The sequence below is a fragment of the Sphaerodactylus townsendi genome, linkage group LG01, assembly GCF_021028975.2.
Source record: "Sphaerodactylus townsendi isolate TG3544 linkage group LG01, MPM_Stown_v2.3, whole genome shotgun sequence".
Lineage (NCBI taxonomy): Eukaryota > Metazoa > Chordata > Lepidosauria > Squamata > Sphaerodactylidae > Sphaerodactylus > Sphaerodactylus townsendi.
Window position 1 is genome coordinate 86,538,250 of NC_059425.1, and position 20,105 is coordinate 86,558,354.

Below are 20,105 nucleotides of genomic sequence, written 5' to 3' on the forward strand. Positions count from 1 at the left end.
CTAATAAAGGTTGTTGTTGTTGTTGTTGTTGTTGTTGTTGTTGTTGTTGTTATTATTATTAAATCCACCCCCTTCGGCATGGATTTAAAGAAAGAATCTGAGGTCCCCAGTTTTAACATTGAAAGGGATATTGTTTCAGGGTGGAGGAGAATCCACCCCAAAATAGAATAACTTTCAATGTTGTCTAAACTGGGGACCCCAGATTCTCCCTTTAAGGTGGATTTAAAAGGAGAATCACGAATCCCCTAGGTTGAGCACTAAAGTAAAAATAATTAACATTTGAGGTGGATTCCGGCATCACTTGTTTAAACTAAGGAGGGCGGAACCTCCTTTTAAATCCACAACAAAAGGAAAATTTCAGATCCCCAGTTTAAATAACATTGAAAGCGAATGCTGTTTCCCCCAATTGGGGCGACTGGATACAACACCATAAAATGTATTGTCAAAGGCTTTCACGGCCGGAATCACTTGGGTGCTGTGTGGTTTCTGGGCTGTATGGCCGTGTTCTAGCAGCATTCTCTCCTGACGTTTCGCCTGCATCTGTGGCTGGCATCTTCAGAGGATCAAAGATTAAGAGCCATCTAGAGAGAGAGTGTTCTTACCATACATCAAGGGAACCACTGATCGCATAGGAAAACTGATGAAGAAGCACAACCTACAAACAATCTACAGACCCACTAAGAAAATTCAACAGATGCTACGTTCAGCAAAGGATAAGAGGGATCCTTTAGCTACTGCAGGAGTCTATCGCATACCAATGCAGTACATGGACAAATCTACATAAGGGACCACCAAGCGCCAAAGCGCTGAACCGCGTATCAAAAGAACACGAAAGGCACTGCAGACTATTTCGAAGCCAAAAAAATCCAGCAATAGCAGAACACGCACTTGATAAACCAAGCCTGGACATAGAATATTATTTGAAAAGAGCGAGGAGATTTACTGGACCACTCTACCAAGAAGCCCTTTCGTCAGACTACACAGAGAAACGAATTGAAATCCATAAGCACATATGGACAATTTTAGCCAGCAGGAAGGAAGAAACTATGAAAATGGAGCAGAACTTGGCTGCCAGTGGTGAAAAAAATACTAGAGTCAAGACAGTGGCTATTCAGCTCCACACAAACACAGGATGACCATAGACAACCATAAAAGAAACAAAGGCCAGGATACTTCTATTCAGTTAACCACCCAGTGACCTTGCTATCTCGAAAGGTGTTGTTATACCCATGCTACTCAGATCTTCATTATTGCACTCATACTTCTATTCAGGTGCCCTCAACTATTGACCTGGTTGCCTTCTTTGTTACTCACAGACAATGTTTCTCCACCCACCCTGGACATTCCAACAGGTATATATACTCCACTTGCTTTCCCAACTATCAGATCCTCTGAAGATGCCAGCCACAGATGCAGGCGAAATGTCAGGAGAGAATGCTGCTAGAACACGGCCATACAGCCCGGAAACCACACAGCACCCAAACACCATAAAATGTTTTCATAGCAGTAATAAAACATTTTGAAAGCATTTTGAAAATGTTTTCAAAAAATTATTTCTGCTGTGTGGCATGGCCCATTGCTGTGTTCAGATTTGTGAGTTGGGGGATGTTCTATAATGTGATGGTGACTTTGAAACGACCTGGTGGAAAAAATCATTGTTTGGTCACGGTGGGGGAGGGTGGCTGTCCATGGGGGGGGGGGGCATCAAACTCAGGTTTTGCCCAGGGCTCCAGTTTGCCCAGGTACGCCTCTGTCTTCTAGATAACAGAAAAGGTAAAAGGTTGGAAACAGACTAACTGCCCAAACCCGGGGGAGGGGGGGCAAAACAGCACCTGGAAGCAGGGCCATTCCAGCACATTTACCCTCTTCGCTGGTGTAAGGGGAACCCACAATGGTGAAGAGAACAAAGATACAGCATCTGGGCACTCCTAGCTCCGCAGCAGCCAAACCAGGAAGTGGGCACTGCCGCAGAGCTGTGCTGGTATACGAGCAGATGCTGGTTCTGGGGCGGGATGGGGATCATCTTTGCTAACATTAGTCAGCTTCTACCTGGGCTTTTGAGCTGGGAATACTTCAGCAGAGGCCTCGGACTTGCAACACCCTTTTGAATTCCATTCAGCCCTATGGAGGGCTTTCCAGGTTGCCATTTTTTCTCCCCTTTTTGCTTGGAAGTTCTCTGGGCTGTAAATTGCCTATTCCCACTGATTCTCCACTCTTGCAGCAGATTTTACTCATACTTTTCCTCAGTGTCCCTTGTTCCCCCCAGGAGCAGTATCTAGTGGAGATAGTGGGCTGCAGTGGGAGGGGAAAGGCTGCAAAATTTCATTCCGCTGATGGATAATTTAGGCCCATTATGCGTGCACCTTCTTTTTCACTTTCAGCATATATTCCCATCAGGGTTCTCCCCCACTTTACGCATGCACTTTCCCCTCCTTAGCACCAACTTTGCATTCTGTTCTGTTATTCCCTGCATTTTGTGAATGTTTACAAAGCACAACTTTTTCCCTTTCAATTCTGAAAGGAAAAGATTTCTGCAGGTTTTTTCCTCTACCCATCCCAGCCTCCCTCTGCCCACACCATACTCATCCAGTCCACTTGAACACCTACCCTCCCCCCCCCACCTTTCATTGTTGTGCCATCTCCAATTTGGAATATTTGGAAGTCTTTTGGAGGTTCCCACTGTATGGGTGGCAGTTAAATAGAGCTGGTGAGTGACTAGAAGCCCCACTTCTCAGAAGTGAGGCAAGCACACTGCCAAAAACAAGAAAAACCCTCACATAGACAAAAGCCTTCAAAAAACAAACACAGACCCTCAAAAACACACATTTAGTTTTAAGAATAACTCCCAAAAAACAGAGCTCACCTTTTGCTCTCAGTTCAGATGCCTTCTGCTGCCTCTCAGAGATTGCAGTGCGAGCCAATGCCTCTCAGATATTGCTCAAAGATCTGGATGGCAGTTAATTAGAGCTGGTGACTCACTTAACTGGCAGCAAACCAAAGAACTTCTGAATGTACATGCAGATTGATTTTCCCCATGGAACTGTAGCTCACCATTATTATTAATTACAAACTACTTTTGAAACGTTCTTGAATTACAGAAGCAGTTTACTGTATGATTTGAAAGCAGCTCTTTGTGAAAGACAAGTTGAAATTCCTACTAGGCAACTGGTGCTCACAGCACTGTGTTCTAGAATATGACCTCACTCTGGTGGGCCAGTTCAAATACACAGTGTATCATGTGATCTTCTGGCTCTTTCCATCCTTTCCTGAGGGTAGAACCACCTGGAATACGAAGGCTGCTGAAAAAACAGTCAGGGTCACCAGTGGTTCATCTTGTGGGAGGCACAGCTCAATACCTATGACCTGTAGTTGTCTTCAGCATAACTCCTGCTTGAGTGTGGCAGTCATCTCAGATTTGCCCACTTCTAATATGAGTGCTATGTGTTTCAAGCTTACTTTTAACACAGCTCTGTAGCCTCATATAAATAGATTTCGTTCTTAAACCAGGGCAAAAACAGGGTGACAATCCCAAAAAGACACAGCCAGAAGATCACTTGCTATATGAAAAGCATTACTTCATCTGAGAAAGGACAAGAGTAACTTCTGCTGAGTTATTTAAAAGCATTTAGAAAATGTTTCTCAACAGTAACCAGGATTTCATAATATTAATAGCTGGGTATACGTCTGAAAGGAATTCACTGTGCACAATATCATGTTGTCTCATATGCAGTGAAAAAAAATCCAGTCTGCTTTTCAGTTGTATTGATAACAATACTAATGATGCCATCAATACATGTAACAAATAATACTAGTTGCATGATCTGGTATCTGTGCCAGTTTTATTTGGTACTTCTAAAAATGATAATGTGTCTAAGTTTGCATCCATCATTTGTGAAAACTTTTGAGTAACAGGAAATATAATTATGTTGTAAAATATTTCTTTAAAGATTGGAGACAAAAACTGTTCCAGCCATTCCAGCAGCAATACTCTGTCCAGTAACACATCTAGCAACAGCGATGACAAGCATTTTGGCTCTGGCGACCTAATGGATACTGACTTGCTTGGATTAACTTATAGCAAAGGAGCTTCCACTGACAGTGGAATTGATACTGCTCCCTGTATGCCTACTCCAATTTTGGCTCCTTTGCACCTGTCTGGAAGCCGGTCCAGGATACATGGTTGTAATGATCAGTGGACCGAATCTTCTGAAACTGCTGGACCTGATGATGAACAAACAAAAATGTATGCTGTTCACAGCTATGCGGCTATTTCTAGCAGTCATACAGGTGATGGCAGCATGGGAGACCTCAGTGAAATATCTTCACATTCCAGGTGGGTGATTTTCTCCAATATGCACAATCAATCATAAAGTTATTAATCTTTGGAATTGTTTTTGTTGTAACTAAAATTATATTGCATCAGAAGCATTCTCAATATGTATGAAGAAAGGCAAAAATAATCCTTCTCTGAAAAATCTTACCCCACAGTTGTCTCTAAACTGTTGGTAGAGATACACATACTCCATAGAATCCCACAGTAAAAGCACACATTATAGCATACTTATTTGAATCATCTCAATTTGTTTGCTTGGCAGTATACTTGTACGGTATACTTATATTTCCATTATGAAACCTGTTGATTACACTGCTGCTTTCCTGCTATAAAATCTTTGGATAATCCCAGTAAAGAAAGGCTGATATCTTATATGCTATTCTGTTTTACACTAGTACCATATTATGTCAAGAACAACTTTTTCTGTGTTTCAGCTTAGATTTTTATTCAGGTGTAAGGTGTGGTAAAGCAACATTACATAATATTATATTTTGTAGTTCAGATAGAAGTACTGTGAATGTCCTTGGTCCTGATATGCACATACAAATCATGAACTGTAATCCAAGGAGTCTGTGCCTGTCACACAGCATGGCCATATGTGGGAGTTGTCTATAAAGTTGTCTATAAAGACATGGATCAAAGAGGGGTAAACAATGTGGCCTCCTCCTCTTCAGACTGAATGATCCACATTCACAATAGAGAAATCCTTAATGAAATAAATGTTTACAATTAATTATGTTTACATTGGCGTGACTGTTTATATATCAGAGGTTGGTAGTGAATTATTGTTTTAATACTGGATTTGCAGCTCAGCCCTGATGTTGTGTAGTCAAAGGTCCCTTGACTTGAGACAGGGGTGTGGTACTCTAATCTGGATGTATGTGTGTTTTGGAATTTAGGTTCGAGTATGGCTTGTTGAGCTGTTAAAGGCCTGTTGAGTTAAACCCGGTGGGTTTCCTGGGGTGCTGTGTGGTTTCTGGGCTGTATGGCCATGTTCTAGCAGCATTCTCTCCTGACGTTTCGCCTGCATCTGTGGCTGGCATCTTCAGAGGATCTGCTATAACACGACCATACAGCCCGGAAACCACACAGCCCCCCAGTGATTCCTGCCGTGAAAGCCTTCAACAAAAATTGGGTTTCCTCCTTTCATTTTCTGAATTACAAAGTACTTTGTAAACAGATTACGGTAAATAGACATTTTAAAGCCGTTATATATTTTCAATGAAGTGGCTTTTCTTGGTTTCTATACATCCAGTTTCATTTTAACAAGATGTAGAATTTGGAACTGAAGTAGGAAAAAAATCCTCTTCAAAATAAATCGTGAAATAAAGTATTGTTTAAAATTCTAGGAGAATGACAGCAAAGGGACTGGAAATGGGATAGCTCATTACAGAAAACTGTTTCTACATGGGATTTTTCCATGCATGGAACCCTGGAAACCCCAGCATGGACTGGATTAATTCCAAGCCAACTTGTTTTCCCCTCCAATTTGAAGGGAGACTTGTGGGGCGACATGTCCACCCACACGTACCTATCATGGGAAGTGGGTGGAACTAAGCTCAGTTTTCAAAATAGCATGCTGCTCTGTGCCATTTCCCCTTCTAATCCCCTTTAAGGGGTTATGTCTCTCCCCCCATTTCCTTGCTGAGTTAAAGCATGGCTTGGAAGAGAAATGCATGGAGTGGAGGTTTCAGAGATGGAATGCGATACCAGTGTGAGAGCTGTCACACCTATGCTGGTCAAGGCTCAATCAGGGGAAACAAGGATGAGCAAGATTTAGGGGCAGTGGCAGCAGTAAGCATTCCAGGAACTGGTGTGTGGATGTGCTCCTCTGCTGCTTGTCCAAAGCCGCCTCATGGTCCTTTTTTACAAAGTCATGTAAACTATTTTAATCCTACTTTTCTAATTCATCAGTAGGAGTTCCATTTAGCTTATCTGTCCCTTGGAATAAATTGTGTTTTCATCTGACCTCTACAGTGAAATGTGTAATACACATATGTCATGTATAGTGTGCCTTTTGGCTTTTCTTTATATCGTCTCCATCCTCCCTCACCCCTTTTCTTTTTATATTTGTCTATATAATCTGGTGACTGAATGTAACACTTCATGCATCTGGTAATTTCTAGCTCTTGAAAGCTTATGCCACTCTAATTTCAGTAGTTTTTAGGTGCTGCAAGACTCTTTGGTATCTTTTTTTTCACTTCCAGTGGGTCACATCATTCAGGAAGTCCTTCAGCACATGGTATCAAAACCAGTGGATCTTTAGATACCTCCAAAGTGTACATAGTGTCTCAAAATAGTAGTCAACAGATCTCTGGCTCAATAGCAAAACGCTATCCTAGACAAGGAGCAGTAAGCAAATATGTCATTGGCTGGAAAAAGTCAGAAGGTAGCCCTACACCTAAGGAATCTGAATCTTCTGAATGTCAAGAGTAAGTTTTGCCATGTATGTCTAGGAAAAATACATGTTTGCAATTAGAAAGGGAGGAATCTAAATTATGAAAGAACATGAAAGCCCAGTAATAACTCCAAAGGGCTAGGGAGACACAGTCATTAATCAGGCAGGTCAGTTCTCATGAGTCTCCTGCTTCTTGTTTACATTGCATCAAAGCAGTTAGGTCACTGGCAACATAAATGTAATTCATTAAAAAATTACAACGTGGTATAACAGAACCTTTTTCCTCTCTGATCAGAATATGATAGCAAATTATACTGCCTTTGCTAGTCTTAGATATATGTACTAACAAGTAGTAATTTCCAGTTTTCAAGATGCATTATAAGTAGGGTGCCAACCTCCAGGTAGTAGCTGTGGATCTCTTGGAAATACAGTTGCTCTCCAGACAACAGAGATCAGTTCACCTGGAGAAAATGGACACCTGGAAAGTAGATTCTATATAGGGTTGCCAACTTCTAGTTTTTACCATCCCAGAGCTGGCTACCCTAACTCTACGGCGTTATGCATACGGAACTCCCTCCCTTCTCAAACCCCCTTCCTTTCCCAGACCACCCCAAGCTGGAAAATTCTTGGAGATTTGGGGGTGGGGCCAGGGACATGGTTTAGGGAGGGGATCTCATCTGATTATAATACCATAGAACCCACCCTCTAAAGCTGCCATTGTCTCCAGGGGAACTGACCTCTGTTGTGTGAAGAACAGCTGTGATTCCAGATCTCCAGGCCCCACCTGGAAATTGGCAGCCCTATGCATTTGAAAAATAAATTCTTAAGAGTTTAGTCTGACATTCCTTTGGCTGAATACAATTTATTATAAAGAGGGCACTCATTATTCTGAAGAACTTTTTTTTAACAATAGTGTATGTTTGTGAACTAGAACAGATTACAAGGGAACTATCACTGGTTATTCTGATGCAATAATCCATGTCATGTATTCAGTAGAGTGAATCCTACTCAGATTTCCTAACACAGAGCTGGCAATCTTAATGTTAATCCAAGTAAGAAGAGGAGTGATAAGGGATAAAGTAAAGTAAGATGATAGTGCCCATTTTGATCAGAAAAAGAATTATATGACATGTTTTCTACTCATGGTCATGGTCATTTAAAGCTGAGCTGTTATTTTAAAAAAACAAAACAAATGGCATCCCAAAGCTGAGATTAATTTTTGGGATGTTTAGAAGTTAACAAGAATTCAACTACCAGGGCACTATAAAAACAAACAAACCAAAAAGTGTTAGCTAACGGTAAAAAATCCATTGTTTCTTCAGATTCTATAATGATGTTGTTAGGCTGTCTTCAAGTCAGCTTCAGGCCTCAGTAAGGAATTCAGCTCCTGAAAGCCAGCATGTTTTGTCCAAAGAAGAGTTTCTGAAGCTGATGTTGCCAGAGAGCATCTCTGTAGAAGAGGGCAGACGAAAGGTTAGGTACCCTTTTTTCTATTTCAATTATATCTGTCAATTGATACTGCTGCTCAGGATTCAGAAAACAACTTATGGTGATAGTAATTCAGGTGGTAAGTATACTTTAAAACTACACTGTAAAAGCTTTAGTGCAAGGATCCCCAACCTGGTGCCCATGTTGCATAGCTAATTAATTATAAATATAATTAGCTATGTAGATTTTTTAAATGTTTGTTTTGGGAGCAGTTGCCACCCTAGCACAAGAATCTACACTGTGCTTCTGAAGCACATTCTCAGTCTCTTCCCCCTCCTGACTCCTGGAACTATTTGCCACATGGGGAGAAAACAGGCAAGTGAATGGAACATTCCAGTCCATTGCTTAAGCTTAAGTACTGATCTTTATTATCACAAATACCACTTTGCACGTTTGCACTATCACATGTTAAAATGTTCCCTTCTTACTAATTGGTATCATAGATGCAAAATTTCTGGAAATTATAAAAACATTGGAAAACAATTTTTTTTCTTCTTTAAAAAAATAAATAAAAATATACTTAGTTTTTTATCAAACCTAACTTTATTTTTTCTGCTTTAAGAGTATAAAATTCCCCATTTATAAGTTAATGTATATAATTGTACCCGTTAACAGGGTATTTAAAAGTAAAAAGGTCTTGGTTTTCTATAAGCAAATTGCAGATATTTCCAATGATTGAGAGAAAGCTGCAAACTGCTGCTCCCTATGCTATCTTAGCACATGTACCTTCATTTTTTACCACTGAAAGGTAGGAAAATCTAAAAGTTGAAAATAGAAAAAACTTGTAGTAAATAAAACAGTATTATTTGGACAGAAATAGTCTCATACAGTCATACTAGGACAAGCACCATATACAGAGATAAACACTGAAAACAACTGAACTTCAGTAGCGTATTGTGAACAAAATTAGTCACATCTAATCAATCGGCATATTTTTGAAAACATGTTGTATTTGTCTACAGTACAGAAAATACCATGAACAAATATGCAGAGTGCCTTCATGCTACACATTTAGAGGCAGTAACACCTTCTCTTAAAAAATATTTTTGTATTTTCAGAGCTCCCTAAATGTTCTAATTTTTGTAAGTCCCTTGGGTAAATCTTTTTTTCTAAATTTTCCCAGCCACACCCCTTCCCCAACATTTTCTGCTCTAACCAGGATCTCAGAGTAGTCCAGCTTTCAGCCAAATTTAAACATTCTTGAAAGAGTAAAAATGTCGTATCATTTTTTCCTTCGTGCTCACTGTTTTAAGGAAGCAACATACTACAAATATATTCCTTGTAGTCTGTAGACTTTCCAAGTTATCAAGGTTATGTGGACTGCATGTATATCAGTTTTAATTTTGTGAGTCACTGTGAGATGGCCAGTCACAGGCATGCATATTATGTGTGGTATGTTTATGATATAGAAAATATACATAATTTATTTGGAGAATGATAACATTTATAAGTGAATGTCTCAAAACTGAGTAAATGTGAGCATTCGTTGGTGTCTGTTTTTGGACATTCATAAAAGTCATCTGAGATTGATAGCATTTATATGTCACAATTCCCCACAATTTTCTAGACATTGGCCAAAATTGTAAAACTTGTTGGATGACCTTGGGCCAATCTCAGCCCTGACCCTGGCTAGTATTTGGATGGGAGTCCTCCAAGAAACACCAGGGTCCTGACACAGCCGGTAGTTTATGGTAAATCACCTCCCACTGTCTCTTGCCTTGAAAACCTTACAGGGTTGCCTTAAATCAGCTGTGACTTGATGTAAGAAAAAACAACAAAAAATGTGGTAGCCCATCTGTTTTTACAGATTGGCTGCAGGGATCATATAACCACTATCTTGTGATCTATGCATAGTTTCCAAGTCCATTTCAACATGCTGTAAAACTCTTCAGAACTTAAGGCTCACATGGCTGAAGAATCATTTGTCCCAACATAAGCCCATGCACCAACTTTATTCAGCACAGTAGTACCTAGTTATTTCAAATCCTGTTACAGTACATTCCAATGCTGCCCACTCATGGGATGTCGCTGTGCCTTCTCCAGCCCTGAGCAGTCCCATAAGTGCTGAAATACAGAACTTTTAAAGACAGCCTTCAGAGTCTCTTGATGGTTTCTATAGTCTGCTTCTTAGGGGTCACATTCTCTTATGAATGTTAATTACACTGTTTTTGCTGACAGTTTAACACCCCAATCCAGACTGGACTGGCGGGCAGGAACGGCACAGCTCCTATACGACCCAGCCCTCTCCAAAGGGCTTTCTCGTGGTGTGGGAAGCCCAAAAAGAAAAGAAAAAGGCTTACCAGAATCCCCCATAAGGGGAAAGTGGAGATATGTCATGGAAAACATGGCTTTTCTCTGAGATTGACTCTGCTGGCGCAAGGGGGCTGAATGGGCAGTGGAAGTCAACTAAATTCGACTCCACCCCAGAAATGCCCCTGGCATACCAGCATGGCTTGGGAGCACCAGTGCAGAGTTGGGGGCCACATCTGGGTGTCCCAGGCCCTGTAGTGGCCAGGTGCTGGCGGATTTGCCCCTCCACCAGGATATGTGCCTTGGGGGGGGGGTAAATCTACCAGGATAGCCCTGTGCCACCTCTAGAGCCCCCCACCTCTGGATCAGGCTGCCCAATAATTGAAATAGTTGTTGCTTTAAACTTTATGTGTTCTATGGTTTTTACTCTAACTGCCTTGAATCTCAGTTGTCCCTCCTCAAAATAGATGGCCCAACCAAGACACACACACCCCCAGCAGAGGGATATAGTGTCACTTTGGTACCGCTCCACCTCCTTCAAGTGGGCTGCTGCTGAAAAGCCCACCATTAGGCTCTATGAGCCTACCTCACTCCCAAGCCCCCAAGATCAGCATTCTAGTAGGCAAAACACCAGATGGAAGCTCACTAATGTTGGCTCCAATCCCGTCCATACCTCTGGAATGCCCCAGAAGGGTAAGGGTGCCAGGGAGGACAAACCCACCCACGCTGCCTCCATAGGTGGATGTGTCCCACTACCTTCCTGGATTGGGCTGTTATAAATGCTTTACATAATTAAATATAATTGCCTCCCACATGGTTTAAGATAATTTTAATATCACCAACAAACTCCCCTTATCTCTACATGCCCAAGGTACTTAAAGTTGACCTGAAGTCTATGGTAGCCACTTCAGGTAACCAAGTTTACAAGCCCAGGTGCGCCTACAATGATTGATCAGTTACCAGTGTAAATAGATGCTTATATTATGGCCAGCCTTATCAGACCATATGAACTATTATTGCAATTAAAATATGCCAGCTGTTCAGATTTATTAACTGATTTAATTTTCTAAAATATTTAGCTTTCATTTTATGGCAACCTATCACCAAGAAGAACACTCTATCGCACCCTTTCTGATGAGAGTATATGTAGCAATCGGAGAGGATCTTCATATGCTAGTTCACGAAGTTCAATGCTAGACCAAGCCTTACCAAATGATATTTTGTTCAGCACTACCCCACCATATCACAGCACCTTACCTCCTAGAACAAGCCTATCAGCTGATATTGGAAACCTACGACGTAAGTTTATTTGTTAAACATGTTAATTCTGTTAATTTACAGTTGCATGGAAACCTATTAAATATTATGTTACATTCATCAGATTATTATGACTGAATGTCTTTACAGTAGCATACTAATCAGTATTCATTTACTTGTGTATAATATGAGGTTATTCTAGTGCTTCTAGGTCCCAAGCAGGTACAGTGTCGAAGTGGGAAATTACTTTGACATCCCACTGCGCCCCCCCCCCCCCCCAATGTGGATCATCATTTCAAATAGTATCAGTGTGGTGTGATACAAAACTGGAAACTGTATTACCAGGGCATCTTGAAATTTGTTAGCTTAGCCAGTTACCTTCTCATCTCCATTGCTTCTGAATTAATTGTTTGACATGTTGTGCCTTTTTGATAATAAAATAATAAGAGAGAGATGGAAAAGAAAAGGTATCTCTGTTGAGAAACAGCAACATCCCTTATCATGATTAATTCTAACCAATGTTGTTGCTACATGGGGATTTCCCCCCAGGTGGAACATAGCTACCTCTTCTTTTGGGGGATAGCTTCCACATGACATTGTATTCTTTTTGATCATTATTCATGAGACTGCCAGAGTTTTTCCCTTACAGAAAAAATTATTTGCTCTACTTAAAGGGGTAACAGCGTGTAGGCTGCACATATAGACTCTGTGTGAAAGTTTTGCCTGCAGCCAATACTTGGAGAGCAGAGTTTAGCACTGCTCTCAAAATGATGCTGCTAAGCTCCAGCGTTCCCGACAAGTGGTTTTCTGAAACATTGAACTGGGGAGGGGGGAATGGGGTTGACACTTGGGGGGGGGGCAGAAAGAATCTGAGCTAATACAACAAGTAAAGGGAAGGGCAGCATCAGCAGCAAGTAGTGCACAGAGGAGGGGGTGCAGACGCAATGCCTGTGTGCCTCCACTCAAGGATAGCTTTCCCACCCCTGTTTAGAACTGTTACATCAGGATTTGAAACTACAGTTGGATGTTGATCTTCAAATACTGTTTTAGAGCAAACCTTGATGTAACTAACCAATGGTTAGTATAGTTGTAATTTTTCACCATTGTTACAGTCATCAGAGTCAGAAAAGACTGAGAGAACTGGTACTTTATGGGGTAGGGAACATGCAGTCCTACAATCAGCTTCCTTTGTCTTCTTTCTAGTTATAGGTCAAGAGCATTCAGAGATGGTTAGGACTCTCAGCTTTCCTGTTTGTATGGTGGGGGTGAGGATAAGGACTCCTCAAACCTCCAAATAATATTTTTATTTACATAATTTCTTACTTGGACTCAAGGCAGATTATAAAGTGAGCCCAGTACAATCAACAGGTTGAGGTATTCAGGATTAGGGTTGTTTAACCAATCAGAAATCTAAAACTGGAACGAAAACAATGCATAAACATAAATATTCACATGACACATTACATGATACAAAAATTACCTCGTCAAATCCTAGTTTCAGTAAAAAAAAAAAAAACAGAGTAGGATAGGCTTCAGTCCCTAGTAGCTTATCTAAGTAATTTCGTGAATGCTGTAGTTCAATACAACTCTATTGCCTGCAGAAAAAGCTCTCTTGGGCTCATTCCGCACATGCAGAATAATGCACTTTCAAACTGCTTTTAGTGCTCTTTGAAGCTGTGCGGAATAGCAAAATCCACTTGCAAACAGTTGTGAAAGTGGTTTGAAAACACATTTTGCATGTGCGGAAGGGGCCTTGAATACTTCAGTTTTGCACATGCAAATGATAAGTTGGCACCTGCTAATAAGTGATTTATGTTGACACAGTTGGTGGGGAATCATCAGCTGGGCAGCTAGCCATGCTTAACTTTATATTTCCAACACTTGCGACAGGCATGGCAACTGGCTCCGTATCAGTCCTGTTCTGACCTGGCCACTGTGATCCACACAACCGTCACCTCTAGATTGGATTATTGTAACGTGCTCTATGCTGGCCTGCCTTTGACAGTGATCCAGAAATTGAAACTCGTTCAACATGCGGCAGCCAGGTTGCTTACAGGAACATCTAGTTGGGACCGGATTACTCCAGTCCTGTACCATCTTCATTGGCTGCCCATCGAGTTCCGGGCCATCTTCAAAGTATTGAAGGCCATTAGAGGCATTGGGCCTACATATCTGAGGAACTGCATCTCACCGTATTGTCCCGCTAGGGCCCTCCGTTCTTTGGAGGAGCACCTGCTGGAAATCCCTGGCCCAAAAAAGATCCGGCTGACCTCCACGAGAGCCAGGGCCTTTTCAGCCCTGGCCCCTACCTGGTGGAACAGGCTCCCTAAGGAGACCAGGGCCTTGCAGGGCCTACAGAATTTCCGCAGGGCCTGCAAAACGGACCTGTTCCACCAGGCTTTCGGCCAGCCGGGATGACCATCAGGCCCCATATCATCTAGGCCTCCCATTGGCGGGGTTGGGGTTCAGAGATTGAAGTCGCCATACTTGTATACAATTGAGCTGGGAATTTTAATCTACTGTTTTATATTGGTTTCATTGTATTATGTGATATGAAAATGCTGTACACCGCCCTGAGCCTCCGGGGGAGGATGGTTTAAAAATGTAATATATAAATAAATAAAAATAAATAAATAAATATGGATGGTGCAGTGCTCAAACCTCCAGCAAATCTGATATTTACAGTTTTCAAAATCATTATGTTCTATCATTTTAAAGATATTGCCTAAAGATACATTTTTTTTAAATTTAGATGAATTTTGGTTCTCTGATGGATCCTTATCTGACAAGTCAAGATTCAATGATCCTGGCCTGATGCCCCTTCCTGATACAGCAACAGGCCTAGACTGGTCTAACTTGGTAGATGCCGCCCAAGCATTTGAAGGTAACGAGAGAATTTGTGTAACTGTTGTATTAGATATAGTTGTAGCATAAAAAAATCATTCATTACAATAATTTAATCACATGAACCTTTTGGGCAGAACAAAAGGTTTCTGTCAGTAGCTATTAAATGCAATGGCTGAAAGCTTTCCTGATGGCTCGGGGAGGGGAAAAACTCCAAAACCCTCCCCACCACCAGAACTCCCCCAGTGGAGCCCTATGCACTCACGGCATCCAAAAGTGGAGTGCTGCTACAGGGCCAGGGCTGTTGTGCAACTGGCACCAAACCTGGGGTGGAAGCCAACCAACGTCAGCTATACTCCTGCCAGACTCCCAGTATGGCGATGCAGCTCGGGGTGGCACAGGAGTTCTAAAGTAAACCTGGGCACCATGGATAGATGTCTCAGGGCATCTCAGTGGCCAGGTGCCAGCGAATTTGTCCTTCTGCCAGCGTAAGTGCCCCAGGCAGGACATTTCCACTGGTGTAGGGCCCACTCCCTCTAGAGATGGATTCTCCCCCCACCCCGATTGGGCTGTAAGTTATCTCCATTAAATGTGCATAAATGAGCATAAATATGATAAATGTGTAGCTTTGGCTATCCCAAGGAAACATAAAAATAGATAACTACTCAGTCTTTATTTTATTTTTTGCATTTACATAATTTATAGTCTTCCTTTGTCATAGGAACTCAAGGCAGATTGCACATTGTACAATCAACAAAATGGGACATTTGATAATCAGTGCATTAGGATTTTAGAAGTCTGGAACCAACCAGAAAGAACTGAAGCTTAGCCTGAATATTAACATGATACATGAAGCAGTGCAGAAATTACATAATAGAATCCTTTTTAGAATAAGCAGTACACACAGTTCCTAATCATTTATCCAAGTAAGTTTGAATACCATTTTGTATAGTGCAACCCTATTATCTGCGCAGAAAAACCCTCTTGAATAATTCAGTTTTGCAATTTTTTAACTTTTAAATCAAAGTTGGAAGGGAAAATAACTTTTTGTACATGCTTAAAATATCTTTTTGAACTACATGTATTTATTTCAGTTCTTTTGGATATACCTCCTTTAAACCATAAAAGCGTAGTCTTCTAAAGTATTGGCGATTAATTGGTATCGTTCAGATAACAAAGAGGTGTGAAGAATATGGGCCATAATGTAGAGGGAAACTTAGGGGAAAATAGTATACATTGCCAGGAGTATCTGAATAACTCTTTCATCAATATCTTAGCTGTTAAACTTAAGGAAGTTTAAAATTCAGTTTGGGAGATTTCAGGAATCTTCTCTCCTGAACATGGGAGCCACATCTAAGAATGAGATGGTCTTAATCTAAGCTATACTTTTTCCTATCCTTGATTCAACTGACTTAACCATTAATTGGGAACCAGTGCAGTATAGTGGTTAAGAATGTCTGGCTAAAATCTGGGAAACCTGGGTTCAAATCCCTGCTGGTACTGTGGAATCTTGCCTTAGACCAGTCATACTCTCTCAGCCTAATCTGCCTCACAGGGTTGTTGTAAGGATAACATGAAGGAGAATAATATAAGCCACCTCAGGTTCCCCTTTTGGAGCAATGTGGCATACAAATGAATTGAACATATAAAATAGATAAACTTTCAACAGAAATGGCATATGTTTAGGTTTTTATTATTCTGTTGTAATGATAAACAATTTAAAAGGCTTGATTTGGTAAATAAACGTACTGGATATTTTTACTGCAGCTTGAAAATGAGTTGAGATAGGCTAAGTTTTAGGCTTGGGAGCTAAGCGTGAAGTACTGCCCATATTCTGGTGCTACTTAAATTATGGAGAAATGTGAATGGTCATAAAGACTCCAGGTTTTGATTTTCTATATGCCAGATGAAAAGGCAGGAAACTATATTGTATGACTTTTAAGAACTGCTGAGGTATTGTATTCACACTCAAATATTTGGTGCAAAGAACTTCCCCTTTGGACACATCTCAGTTGTCAACTTTCATGACCACAACTCAATCCATGGAATTCAACACACTATGGAAATTCAAGATCTCTACTATATGTTTCAAGCTGTGCTTAGAACTCCCACTGATCTTAATGTAACAGTGTATTTTGGACTGTAGCCTAAGAAAATTGGAGAAGGGTTTGAGTTGCACAGGCCTAGGACTTATGCCACCCAAAAGAGTGGTGTAACTCGGTTGATCACTATGAAGGGCTTTCCAGGTGGCTGGTTTTCTTTCTTTTCTGCTGCCTTCTCACGTTGCCTAAAAGTCCTCTGGAGGCAGGGTGGCAGTGTGGTAGCAGAGCTGTGCCCAGCTGGCCAACTTTCTAACCAAGATGGAAGGGCAAACCACTCTCTCAATCCCAACCCCACCCTCAAGTGTGTCTAGTATGGCTTCTAGGAACTACTTTCTTCTGCCTGCCAAGAACACATGCAACCTACAGTAATAGAATAGCTCAGGCAAACAAGTATTTTACATAAATTAGAAAGGTGCCCCCAGGTCACTGAGAAGGTTTAGTAATATTAAAACCTTAAAAATAAAGTTATTTATACAGCATCAGTTTTTAGGACTGAATATCAGTTGTTTTCAGTACGCATTTTTTACTATCTACTATCCCATTTGAAGTTTTTAAAGAGATTTTGTAGCTCTCTCAATCCAATCTGAGAGATTATCAAAAACAAGACATGCAGTCTTGAAGAAAATCATTAAGAAGCCATACCTTTCCCCTAACGCAAGGTCCTCCCACACTGGCATTGCCTCGGCAATGGGAGGACTTTACTGTTCAAATTAAATGGGGAGTTGATCTGTGAGGAAAACAGGAGTTGTTTACAAAACTATTATCAAAATGTTTCATACAAAGAAACTTTAAAATATAACCTGTCACAATTTTTATAATTAATCACTGCCATTCTATGCACTTGTTTGTTTTCATTCTCTTTAAAGAACACAAAAATTGTAAAAGGTTTGGCTGCTTAAAACTTTCAAATTGTAATCCTTTATTATTACTATTGAGAAGCCTTCATCAAAATGGAAAGATGTACCGTATATGCTCGTGTATAAGCCAACCCGTGTATAAGTTGAGGCACCTAATTTTACTGCCCAAACCTGGGAAAACTTATTGACTCCGGTATAAGCCGAGGGTGGGAAGCCGGGAGGCAGAGGGAGCTCCTTATTTGGGCAGTGACATCAGGGGGAGTCACTGCCCAAATAAGGAGCTCCCTCTGCCTGCCCGCTGGTTTGACAAAGCCTGCTATGAATATGTTACTTTCCAGAGAGAACAAAATTCCTTTTTTTGAATTTTTCTCATGCTGTCATAATGAGCTCCGGTCTCAGGATGTCAATGAAGTGTGAAATTTTGTCTTTAGCAGCCAATATGAACTTGTGATTTAGAATTAGAGAGATCACAAAGATATATTTAGCAATCTAACTGAATAGAAATCTAACAAAAGAAATGTACGTCAGTAGTTATAGTATTTCTTAAAATGATGGGCCAGTTTTTCCTCTGCATTTCATTTTATAATTATTTGAACTGATAGCCATGTGTTCTGTTTTTTACACTTGTAAAATGTATCATGATATATTTACAATGAAAAATACTGCTTTGAGAAGGATAACATAGTAAACACTGGTGCTAAGTAATATTCCAAAAGCTTTCTCTGTCACACAGATAGCAGCTACGTTATTCCAAAATTAGTTCAGTAAACTCTGTGTTGTTCATAGGAACATTCTAAATCTTATTTCAGATTTTGACTCTGACGAAGAACTTGGGCCAGTCTGTCATCACACTTCGTTTCTAGGTGATGGTCTGGAGATGACTGTTAGATGTTAATTTTCTTTAAACCTTCCATTATACTTTTATATGTTTGCACGTTTGCATGATTAAATGCAAGCTTTGGGCCTTTGCAAGGTGAAAGGATTAGGCATGTCTTGGCTAGGACTAGTAAAAGCCTGTGGACTGTCTAGGGAAATCTATGCATAAATGAAAGGTCTCTACTATTACTTAGCAAATATTTTGCATGGAAAAACTCAAATATAATTATCTCATATTCTGTACCAGTTTGTATGGCCTACTCTAGCACTGGATATATTTTGTCTGCTACATTGCATGTCCTTTAGAAAAACCAAGCAAGTTGAGCATGTATTGTGTGACTTCTAGGGACATAAGCTGATACTTGAAATTCCTTACTTAAAAATCTGCTTCTTTAAATGACTAAAATTACAGGTAGAGATCACTATGTAGTCCTAGCATATTGGGTTTCAAGTCTGCAAACAACCAGTTACTTAAGCAATATGTTCAAGTGTAGTAGCACAGTAAATATATTCTGCTGTACTATATTCCATAACTTTTTATGGAATTGCGGTTTTTTCCTGCCTAGAAAGTGGCTGCATTTTTATTAACTACCATGTGAAATTGGTCATGGTCTCCAATTTTCTGTAAATTTCATCAACACCAAACAGCACTAAACAATGAAAAAAAACCTGCTTTATGTCGATATATGCAGAACTGAGACTATAGCAGATGGCTTTCTAATATCTGTTAGAAATCCATATGGGGGTTGGGGAGGGGGATAAAAAATGTATGATGCAGACACTTGCTTCCTTGTCTATGAATGGATCCAGATAAAATGTGTTAGTTCTTGAACAGTTTTTATATACTGCAATCATCTGTACACAGCTATCATATTTTAGTGTATATTGATTTGCTTTTCCAGATCAAAGAGTAGCATCTTTTTGCACCATGAATGACATACAGCGTGTGCAGAGTTTGGAAAATAATCAAGACTTACCTTTGAGTGCAAGTCCGACTAATGGAAAAGATTTCATTGATACTACTGGGTATGTAAGTCAGAAGGTATTTCCCCCCCTAAGCCATCACACAGCAATAATAGGTCACCAAATTCTGATATACCATCACCCTCTGCTCTTCAGCTCTGCTATCCTCAGTAATCTAAAGATCTCAAGGGCCATCTTTTCTGCAAAGTACTCATAATACTTTGCATGCAGTTGGTTTTCGATACTTGAATAACAATGTTAGCACTGAATGCCTACTGATGGTTCGGTTAAACTACAGTTTCGTGCAGTACAAGGCAGACAACTCTTGCAACAGAAGAAAGATTCAAAAGTGGTTTATTATCTGGCATGGGAGAAACGTCTAAAATTCTGCTGAGAAAACATTAGCCTTGGGTTTAGTTTTAAGTATCTCAGCATTGTGACCACAGAGTTTATATACACATATTTCAAGAGATACTTATTCGGGGATAGGGCAGGGTGCAAATTAAATTGATGATGTTGATGATGATATTTAAAGGGGGTTGTTTATGCTGATACCAATATTTGGGGACCAAAAGAACCAATATTTTGGTGACCAAAAGAACCAAGTTGAACTGAGTGAACCAATCCTGTTTTATGTTATTTGACATATTTCATCCCCAAAAGTTAAATGTTTATTGGAAAAAGTATAAAATAATAGTTTAGCAAAGGGATTATAAATTATGTTAGAAAATTATTAC

At 40.3% G+C, this 20,105-nt stretch overlaps 1 protein-coding gene across 6 annotated transcripts in view; it reads left to right on the forward strand.

The window, feature by feature from the left end:
- Window positions 1-20,105, forward strand: part of SIPA1L2 (signal induced proliferation associated 1 like 2) — a 96,173-nt gene that overhangs the window by 63,623 nt on the left and 12,445 nt on the right. For 3 of the 6 annotated variants that reach the window (XM_048486093.1, XM_048486122.1, XM_048486112.1), the window contains 7 exons: window positions 3,948-4,333; window positions 6,541-6,765; window positions 8,054-8,204; window positions 11,549-11,768; window positions 14,479-14,610; window positions 18,339-18,392; window positions 19,308-19,431. In XM_048486093.1, coding sequence (XP_048342050.1) covers window positions 3,948-4,333; window positions 6,541-6,765; window positions 8,054-8,204; window positions 11,549-11,768; window positions 14,479-14,610; window positions 18,339-18,392; window positions 19,308-19,431 — 1,292 coding nt within the window. The remainder of the gene's footprint in view (window positions 1-3,947; window positions 4,334-6,540; window positions 6,766-8,053; window positions 8,205-11,548; window positions 11,769-14,478; window positions 14,611-18,338; window positions 18,393-19,307; window positions 19,432-20,105) is intronic. The other 3 variants (XM_048486103.1, XM_048486141.1, XM_048486130.1) reach the window with 2 other exon arrangements.